At 41.5% G+C, this 10,814-nt stretch overlaps 1 protein-coding gene across 1 annotated transcript in view; it reads left to right on the top strand.

Annotated features, from left to right (window-relative positions):
- The window catches only part of LOC142663809 (uncharacterized), a 52,246-nt gene that overhangs the window by 13,314 nt on the left and 28,118 nt on the right, over positions 1 to 10,814 (top strand). The window contains exons 6-7 of the mRNA XM_075842638.1: positions 101 to 209; positions 5,114 to 6,076. Of these exons, the coding sequence (XP_075698753.1) occupies positions 101 to 209; positions 5,114 to 6,076 (1,072 nt within the window). The remainder of the gene's footprint in view (positions 1 to 100; positions 210 to 5,113; positions 6,077 to 10,814) is intronic.

Consider the following 10,814-nt stretch of genomic DNA (forward strand, 5'->3'; position numbering starts at 1 on the left):
AGGTAAGCGTAACAACCAAGGTATAGGGTCGAAAACCCAGGTCGTACATTTTAGACGTTTAATTATTTGTACATCTTTTGTTCCATATGTGGTGAATTAGGTTACAATTATGACTGATATAAAATCTGAAGACCTCACAGAAGAAGAGACATATGTGAGTGTAATCCAGTTGTATAAGGAGGAGGAAATTCCTACAGATATCGGCACCGGTGAGTTATAACCATTAATAAGTCGAGTGTTCTCTTTGTTTTGTCTCTGTGCTAATATTTTATTCCCGATTCTCCTCTGTCAGCACAATCTTAGAGAAAACATTTTCCCAGTAGGGGCCCTGGACTCATCATCCCCTAGTAGGATATGTCCACATATGGCACATTAGTTGACTAAACGGGGTTGTTTCTGAAGTTTGTGCATTGTGGATTATTCAAAAAAACAGTCAGATAATTTCTGCAACAAATCTACTGTGTGTGAATATACCTTTTGACTCCTTCTCTTCATCTCATATCCTGTCATTGCATTTTACTGTACCTTACTACAAAATTTGAGTCCTCTGGTGCCATCTGTCGTTCATTCATAGTTCTGGCGCCAGGCACTTAACGCAATATGACTTTGATGTACGGTGGAACGTCTATTCACATGGTGACAGAGTAGTGATGCCTGCTCTGCTCGACAGCAGTCCATCACTAATTGTTGCCAAGGAGTCAATTGCAACCCCCCCGTGATGCCGATTTCTGTCAGGCAATTTTGACTAGCCAATCACAGCAAGCAAGGGCTGCAGCTTCTCGCTGTGTCACAGGATACAGTCACAGCCAGGGGCGGATTAAGGGTACCATGGGCCCCCGGGTGGTTCACAAAGTGTGTCATTGTCGTCATTCCTGAACTCTAAAGACCCCTTAGCATATTTTCACAGATTTCTGTTTAGGCGGCCACAGATATGGCACGGTTTTGAATTGGCTGTGAAAACAGAGTTATCCATACAGAAGAGAGAAAGCAGAATACTTTGACACTAAAGAGGACAGGAGCTTTAAATTGTTCATGGTTCCCAGAAAAAAAAAGTCTGTGCATGAATAGAACCTTAAAGAAATGGTGGCCCCTGTTGTTTAAATCTACATTTACATTAAAATAAGGTAAATATATACAGCACCAGAACCAAGCGCAGTACATAAATACAACACCAGAACCAAGCTCATACATATATACCGCACCAGAACCAAGCTCAGTACATATATACTGCACCAGAACAAAGCTCAGTACATAAATACAACACCGGACCCAAGTTCAGTACATAAATACAACACCAGAACCAAGCACAGTACATATACTAGTCCATCTCAATGAAAAAGAATATAATCAAAAAGTTAATTTATTTCAGTAATTCAATTCAAAAAGTGAAACTCGTATATTATATAGATTCATTACACACAGAGGGATCTATTTCCAGCATTTTTTTTTATTTTAATGTTGATGATTATGGCTAACAGTTAATGAAAACCCAAAATTTTGTGTCTCAGTAAATTTGAATATTGGGTAAAAGTTGAAGATTGTAGACTTATGGTGTGACACTCTAATCGGCGAAGGTTTCCTAAGCCTTTAAATGGTCCAACAGTCTGGTTCAGTAGGCTACACAATCATGGGGAAGATGCTGACTTGACAGTTGTCCAGAAGAAATCAAGGTCCCAGAGTCTGGAGGAAGAGTGAAAAGGCATCAATCCAAGTTGCTTGTGGTCCAGTGTGAAGTTTCCACAGTCAGTGATGGTTTGGGGGCCATATCATCTGCTGGTGTTGGTCCACTGTGTTATATCAAGTCCAGAGTCAGCGCAGCGTCTAGAAGGACATTTCCCAGCACTTCATGCTTCCCTCTGCTGACAAGCTTTATGGAGATGCAGATTTAATTTTCCAGCAGGACTTGGCACCTGCCCACACTGTCAAAAGTACCAATACCTGGTTTAATAACCACAGTATCACTGCGCTTGATTGGCCAGCAAACTCGTCTGACCTAAACACCATAGAGAATCTATAGGGTATTGTCAAGAGGAAGATGAGAGACACCAGACCCAACAATGCAGACGAGCTGAAGGCCGCTATCAAAGCAACCTGGGCTTCCATAACACCTCAGCAGTGCCACAGGCTGATCGCCCCCATGCCATGCCACATTGATTACACCTCAGCAGTGCCACAGGCTGATCGCCTCCATGCCACGCCGCATTGATTACACCTCAGCAGTGCCACAGGCTGATCGCCCCCATGCCACGCCACATTGATTACACCTCCGCAGTGCCACAGGCTGATCGCTTTCATGCCACGCCGAATTGATACAGTAATTCATGCAAAAGGAGCCCCGACCGAGTATTGAGTGCAGACACTGTACAGACTTTTCAGTAGGCCAACATTTCTGTATTAAAAATCATTTTTTAAATTGGGCTTATATAATATTCTAACTTTCTGAGAGACAAAATTTGGGGTTTTCATTAACTGTTACCATAATCATCAACATTAACCCCTTCCCGACATTTGACGTATCCATAGGCCGAAGTCGGGTCGGGGAAGTATGGAACGGGCTCACATACAATGCCGGTGTCGGCTGTATGTTGCAGCCACAGCATTTAAACCGTTAGAAAGACGGAGCAACCCCCTCTAACATCTCATCGCGATGGTTACTATGGCTGCCTGGGGGCCAGATGAAGGCCCCCAGGTCCGCCATCTTTGTGCTCCTATTAAGCCATGCCTCTGGCAGGGCTTAATAGAAGCCTGTCAGAATCACAATATACTGCAATACATTAGTATTGCAGTATATAGTGCAAGCGATCTAACGATCGCTGGTTGAAGTCCACTAGGGGGACTAATAAAAAAAAAAACGTTTTCCCCCTAGAGCATAGTAAAAAAATAAATAAACATAATTGGTATCGCCGCGTCCGTAAAAGTGTTAACTATTAAAATATATCATTATTTAACCCGCACGGTGAACGGCATAAAAAAAATTGTAAACGCCAGAATTGCTATTTTTTGGTCACCTCATCTCCCACTAAAAATGAAATAAAAAGTGATAAAAATGTCGCATGTACCCCAAAATTGTATCATATATTTATGTAAATGAGGCTTTCTAAAGTACAACTGGGCGTGTATTGTGTTCGTTACATCGGGGCGTTTTTACTTCTTTTACTAGCTGGGCGTTGTGTATAGAAGTATCAGCCACTTCTCTTCACAACGCCCAGCTTCTGACAGTGCAAAGACACAGCGTGTTCTCGAGAGATCACGCTGTGACGTCACTCACTTCCTGCATCGTGTCGGACCAGCGAGGACACATCGGCACCAGAGGCTACAGTTGATTCTGCAGCAGCATCAGCGTTTGCAGGTAAGTAGCTACATCGACTCTCGAGAACACGCTGTGTGTCTGCACTGCCAGAAGCTGGGCGTTGTGAAGAGAAGTGGCTGATACTTCTATACACAACGCCCAGCTAGTAAAAGAAGTAAAAACGCCCCGATGTAACGAACACAATACACGCCCAGTTGTACTTTTACTTTAAACACGCCCAGATGTACTTTAGAAAGCCTCATTTACATAAATATAAAAATGGTCATAACTTGGCCAAAAATGCTCGTTTTTAAAAAAACAAAAAAAAACGTTACTCTTATCTCCATTGCAGCGCCGATCTGCTGCAATAGGAGATAGGGGTTGCAAAATCTGGTGACAGAGCCTCTTTAAGTAAAACAATTCAAATTCATTGAGATGGACTAGCATACAACACCAGAACCAAGCTCAGTACATATATACAGCACCAGAACCAAGCTTAGGAAATATATACAGCAACTGTATTGGATGAGCAAATGCTCATATTCTCACTCATTTAGTAGAAAAATATATAATATATATAGAAATCGGAGAACAAATTTCCTCTCTGGTAAGGAGTATGATCATATAAACAAAAGTTCTTATGTCACACCACATGGATTCGCTGGAAGGCTGTACAGGAGTAAAAGTGCAGTCATATGTGGCGTAATTAATTTTGTATTTCCACAGCGTAAACATACGCTGCAGAAAACTTTCCCATATATGCCTATGGGAAAAATATTTCTCAACACAAGTTGCGGAATGTTTTTCCCATAGACATACATTGTAGTTTCCACAGCGTAATGCCCCGTATGAGTGAACCCTTATAGACTGTGTTTGATCTAGCACTCTCTTTCCATTAGGCCTCTTAATTCAGCCACAAAATTCCGCCTCTTATTCATTTCAATGGGAGTCGGATCCTTCTTTTTCCCACTAGCTTTTTTCAGCTAGCGGGAAAAAGAAGCGTCCTACTCGATGTTCGCTCGGAAACCTGCCATTGAAGTTGATGGGAGTAGGAATCTGACAGCAGGAATAATTCCATGGCGGATTTTGCTGAGGGACCCGCCACGCAAAACCACTAGGTGAACTGACCCTTACACAGACCAAGAACATGAAAGTAAAACTGTTCATCCTGCTCCCCAACTTCAGCTAAGACATTTATGGCATATCCATAGGATCCAGCTACGGGACCCACAATCAGATTGAGAACGGGGGTTACCTGGCCACCATTTCGCCTGGTGGAGCGGCCGCTAGCCACAGATCCCAGCCAGGAATTAGTGGTGAAGGGGACGCTGATTCTGTTGTATGGTAGTTACGGAAACTGCCGAGCAGCGCTTGCTCGGCAGTTCCTGTGAGTCTGATTGAAGAGAATGTAAAGAACCACGTGCGTGAGCAGCCCCCTCTCCACTAGTCCCCGCTTGGAATCTGGGGACAGCAGATGCCGCACTAGGTGAAAAAAGGGGGTCGGGTTGACTGATATTGACTTGGGTGCGGCTCCCAATGCTGGGACTCAGACATTTCCAAGTTGGGAATACCACTTTAAAATAATGCATTTAACCAAAGTTCTAAGCGATTATCACCGGTAGATTAGGGTTAAAGTCATGGAATATGTTACATACCGGTGGTATATTGATATCCCGCTATGATTATTGAATGTGTAACTTATTTTCATGGGTTGAACATTGTATATTAATACAGTACATATTTTAGTCATTTTATGGGAAGCTTCATGTAGGAAAGTTTGTCTTTTGAAACAGAGAAAATAAAACCTATTTCTATTTCCAACAGATGATTGTGCGATAAACTTTATGAGAAATCTCCTTTCATGTCCCGATTATGAAGAAAAATATAAAAATACCATGGAGGACAATTGGGGAGTACATTACACAACACCTCTTGCTACAAATCTACCCTCCGTCCTTCAAAGCAGAGATCTATTTACTGATCCTACTAATCACAGGGAACCTTCATCTGGTCAATCACAGATTGTTGAACATCATACTAAAGATACAGGGGGTAAAATATTTCTATGTTCTCAATGTGGGAAGCGTTTTAAAAAGAAATCTATTTTATCTATGCATGAAAGAATTCACAGAGATGAGCGGCCATATTCATGTTTTGAATGTGGGAAAAGTTTTCGCCAGAAATCAGATCTCATTGTCCATCAGAGAACTCACACAGGGGAGAAACCATATTCATGTTCTGAATGTGGGAAATGTTTAACAAGGAAAGCATATCTCATTAAACATCAGAGAAGTCACACAGGAGATAAACCATTTTCATGTACTGAATGTGGGAAATGTTTAACAAGGAAATCGCTTCTTGTTGAACATCTGAGAACTCACACAGGGGAGAAACCATATTCATGTCCAGAATGTGGGAAATGCTTTAGTCAGAAGTCTGATGTTGCTATTCATCAGGTAATCCATACAAGGGAAAAGCCATTTCCATGTTCTGAATGTGGGAAATGTTATACCCAGAAATCGTCCCTCATCACGCATCAGAGAATTCATACAGGTGAGAAGCCATATTTATGTTCTGAATGTGGGAAATGTTTTTCAAGGAAATTATATCTTCTTGAACATCAGAAAACTCACACAGGGGAGAAGCCATTTTCATGTCCAGAATGTGGGAAATGCTTTAGTCAGAAGTCCGATGTTGTTAATCATCAGTTTATCCATTCAGGGGAGAAGCCATTTTCATGTTCAGAATGTGGGAAATGTTATAACCATAGATCTACTCTTGCTCAGCATAAGAAGCGAAGCCATTTTAATGTTCAGACTGTAACAAATGTTTTGGAAAATCAATTTGATTTAAAAACATAATCCGAATTATTTTTAATTTTATTTTTTACATTTTATAATTCAAAATTACCTACAGAATGTTTTTACACCCGTGTCTGTGTTATATCCCTCCCAAATTTTAAGTGTCCGAAAGTGGAGCCTCCAAACGGAACCCGGCAATCTGGATAGTTACAGCCATGATAAAATGTGCCATTTTGCCTGTAAGGACTTATGGTTCCTTATCTTCTCTCTAACTGGAACAGTTGCACATGTTGTGAAAGCCACTTTTTTTGACATTTCCTCCTGGTAGTCATAAACGCACCAAAAGAAAAATTTGTTCCTGCGCAGGCCCACTGTAGATCATAGCTCCAGACATACCATCCCAAACTTTAGCACACTCGCCACTATTTGCAAATCCCTCAGCCATGTCCTCAATTGGGGATCTCCAAGGCTGAACCACATAACAGTGCCTCATCAGATTTCTCTCTCGCCTGTCACCATAACATGGCTTCTGGCAGTACTGATGCCTATGTCCTCCAGGTAACACTTCACAATAGGCATTAAACAGGGTTACCCTTTTTTTCACCACCCTTACATAGTTGATAAGGCTGAAAAAAAACACAGGTACAACCTACAATCCTACCATGTTAATTCAGAAGCAGATTCCCATTTCCCCATATTAGGGGGAAAAATTCCTTCCTGACTCCAAGTATAGCAAACAGACTAAATCCCTAGATCAACTTCCTCCTAAAGAAATCTAGTACCGATAACTTGTAATATTATATTTTTCAAGACCGACATCCAGGCCACTTTTTTAATGAATTAACTGTAACGACAGCCCTAGGATTGGACTTTAGTAGTTTCAGCATGGGGCCGTGTAAACCCTTCTTGTCACCAAGGGATTTGACTTGGGGCTACTCCATGCAGCGGAGTCTAAGGGAAAACCCAGTTTTCACAATTTAACCCCTATACAGGGACGAGAACTGTCGCATCGAGTCTGAAAATATCTGTGTCCTCAAGGGGTTAGTAAACATATTAAAGCAGAAGGCCCAAAACTGATCCCTGTGGTACACTACTGGTAACACTGACCCAATCTGAAGATGGTCTATTATTAACCACCCTCTGTTTTCTATCCCTAATCCAGTTGTTAACCCAATTACACATTTTCCCACAGTCCCAACATTCTCTTTTTATATACCAACCTTTTTTGCAGCACAGTATCAAAGACATTTGAAAAAGTCCAGATACACCACATCTACAGTTTTACCCAGGTCCAGTCTAGTCCAGTCTGCGCTCAATAGAGATCTCAGCACCGCAGTGATGCGATCGCTAGGGTGCCTATGGTTGGTATGGCAACCTGAGGCCTAACAATGGCCTCCGTGTCTTATTTGTACGGAAGCCTATAAGGACCCGCCTCCGGCAGGTCTTCATAGACTTGCTGTCAGTGTATGACTGCCCGCTTGAATATACTGCACTACGTATATAGTGCAGTGTATTAGATCAGTGATCAGCGATACTGGCCTTTAAGTCCCCTGTTTGGGCACACTGTAGAGCTTAGAATAGAAGGAGTGCTATTTGGGGCATGGATTTTGTTTGAGTATTACTGGTATTTCATTTTATAATGTGGGAGCATATGTAATCTGTGCGGAGTACATAAGGGCATAATAAGAGGGTATAATAATGGGGTAAATAATAAAACTATCCATAGATCTTTGTTAAGCTGTGAAGCAATCCTTTATGCACAGGCCGGTGTCGCACTGATATATGGTATTCTTTTCTTATTCCCCCTTTGTAACACTCTGCACCTTTTGCGTTTGGAAAATTTTGCTGGGAAAGTGTTGCCCTGGTAAAATACAGGTGCCCTCTTTCCAGCAGATGTGTTATGTCCCTTTCCTTCCTAGTTCCTAAGTACTAGGGCCCTGAAACTCAAGGAATGTTCCCCTCAGGCCTGCGCATCGGGATATATATATATATTTCTTTTAATCACCACATTTTTAGTGTTGTGGAAGTCAATGGCTCAAAATATATATTAGACTGAAATTTAGATGAGTTTTCCAACAGACACTCACGCCAGCAACTTTATCCAGCATCCTAATCAGGATATTTCATACCGATATATATCGAGAGAGCAGAAATAAAACACAGATGCTGCTGGTATGCTCAAAATACTCCTCTGGGGGTTTATTGCCAAACTCAATTACAATAATATAATTCAAAAGCGGTGTAGGCTTGAGGTTAACCAATGAGAGGCAATGTGACAATAATTCTTATTCAGCCAATAGCAGACCATAAGAATATTTTAAATACATAATTACAATTCTTCATTAAAATGCTGACATCAGGTAACACCTGGAGACAAGCATACAATGGGGTGGTGTTAACTGTTCTTTCCCATGAGGGAGTTTGTTGTGATAACGACAAATAGTTGCATTTTATTTATTTCAGTTACTTATTTATTTCAGTTACTTATATAGCGCCAACATATTACGCAGCGCTGTACAGAGGTCCACTTTTTTACTGTCCCCATTGGGGCTCACAATCTAAATTCCCTATGGGTATGTTTTTGGGGTGTGGGAGGAAACCGGAGTACCCGGAGGAAACCCACGCAAACACGGGGAGAACATACAAACTCCATGCAGATGTTGTCCTTGGTTGGATTTGAACCCAGGACCCCAGTGCTGCAAGCCATGGATTCATGAAGACCACACGATGATCACATAAAGATAACACATTTCTTTGACACTCAAGCAGAACTATGTAGAGGAAAAGTCATTAAAATAATGGAGAATACATATCTTAGTAATTTGGCATCCTGCTTGATAATTCATAATGTAATTTAATACAGAGAATATAAGCAAATAGACCATCCTTCACACTAGTGACATAACTTTTTTTTTTATTTTAGCACAATTTTGGGACACATACAAATTTTTGAGCACTTTTTTATAACATTTTTTGGAAGAGAAAATAAACAAAAACAAGCAATTCTGGAATTGTGTTTTATTGTTTTGTTTCTGGCATTCACTGTGCGCCATAAATTACATGTTCACTTTATTCTGCGGTACGATACGAGAGCCCCCTGAGGACAGCCTGAACTTGTATCATGGTGGTAGTCACAAAGTGAATTAAAGAGCAGATACTGTGGACAGTTCTGTTGAATATAAACAAAACGTGTGTATGTGTGGTGTGAGGTCTATAAAGTTGCTGATGGAGCAACTAGTATCTATTGAAATTTCTGTGAATATTATAATAGGTGCAAATTAAATGTCGAAATTATATTGATGGTTGGCATATCAAGTTTAGGCCCTTTTACACTGGCCAATGATCAGGCAAAGGAGCGTTCGAAGAATGCTCGTTCCCGATCATTGCCCTGTGTAAATATGGCAGCGATCAGCAGATGAACGAGCAAATGTGCAAAATATTATAGTTGTCGACAGCACATCTTGGTGTGTAAACAGGAAGACGCGCTGCCGACATGATGATAATGTATGCGGACGAGCGATCGGAGTAACGACCACTTGTCCCCATCCATAGGTCCTTGTGAAATGAGCAAACGAGCACCGATCAACGAGCTGTCTCATTGATCGGCGCTCGTTGCACCGGCTAAAATTAGTGTCCGTAAATCTTATTCCTTCCAGCTGAAAAGGTATTAACCCAAACCCTTAAAACATCAAACGCTCATGTTAATTCGTTATGTATTTTACATCTAATTAGTTTAGAGGGCTCTTTCCTCTAAGAGTAATGTGCCCTCTAGGAGGGGATCTGTAAGAAATGAAGGTTTCAAAAAAAAATAAAAAAATGAAAGCCACATATAATGTTACATGTAATATCATATAGGGTATTTTTTTGGGTTGAATCAAAGATGGAGGATCATGGGTATAGTTGCATGTCTCAATGAAATGCGTCTCATCAGTATGCAAGATACCGATTCTTTACCATAATTCTCACAATAAAGGAGCTGGAGTTTCACAGGTATCTGTTACAGATGCTAACCAGTAGTGTGAGCAACAAGTCTTCGTGGCAGCAGTATTCTATATTTCATTTTACATGTGGAAGTAAGTTCTGTGATCAAAAAGGTCAGAATATGTGTCTCCAAGAGGGGCAGACAAAGGGGTATAAAAGACCCAAGCATGACTAAAGAGGAGAGCCACTTGGGGAGGGATACTTGGAGGGACAGACTGGAGAGGAGATTTACTGGAGTGTGTGGAGAGTCCATGTACGGTAACTATAACATGCAATGTAATTATTGTTGATAATAAGGAAAGTTTATCTACACATAGCGTAGAGGTGTGTGTGTGTGTGTGTGTGTGTGTGTGTGGTGTAAAGATGTGTGTGTGTATATAGTTCACAGTGTAGAGATGTATGCATATATAGTACGTACCTCCCAACTATCCTGGATTCAGCGGGACAGTCCCAGATTCCGGGCGGTGTCCCTCTGTCCCGGGCAGTCTGAGGTATGTCCCGCTGTCAACTGTATCTGCGTCCTCAGGACATGGATACCGTTGAACCAAATGCTGAAGCAGGGAACAGTCCACTCCCTGCTTCAGCATTAGTTCAGAGTGGGGGATCAGAGAGTGCTCCTGGCCAGGGATTCCTCTCCTAGAGAGAACCCCTGACTTCACTGTCCATATATTGAAGGAGATGTCAGGGGCTCCTCCTGGAGCGGAATCCCTGTTGACGACTCTCTGGCTGGGGATTCCGCTCCT

Source organism: Rhinoderma darwinii, chromosome 11 (genome assembly GCF_050947455.1).
Source record: "Rhinoderma darwinii isolate aRhiDar2 chromosome 11, aRhiDar2.hap1, whole genome shotgun sequence".
In the NCBI taxonomy this organism is placed as follows: domain Eukaryota; kingdom Metazoa; phylum Chordata; class Amphibia; order Anura; family Rhinodermatidae; genus Rhinoderma; species Rhinoderma darwinii.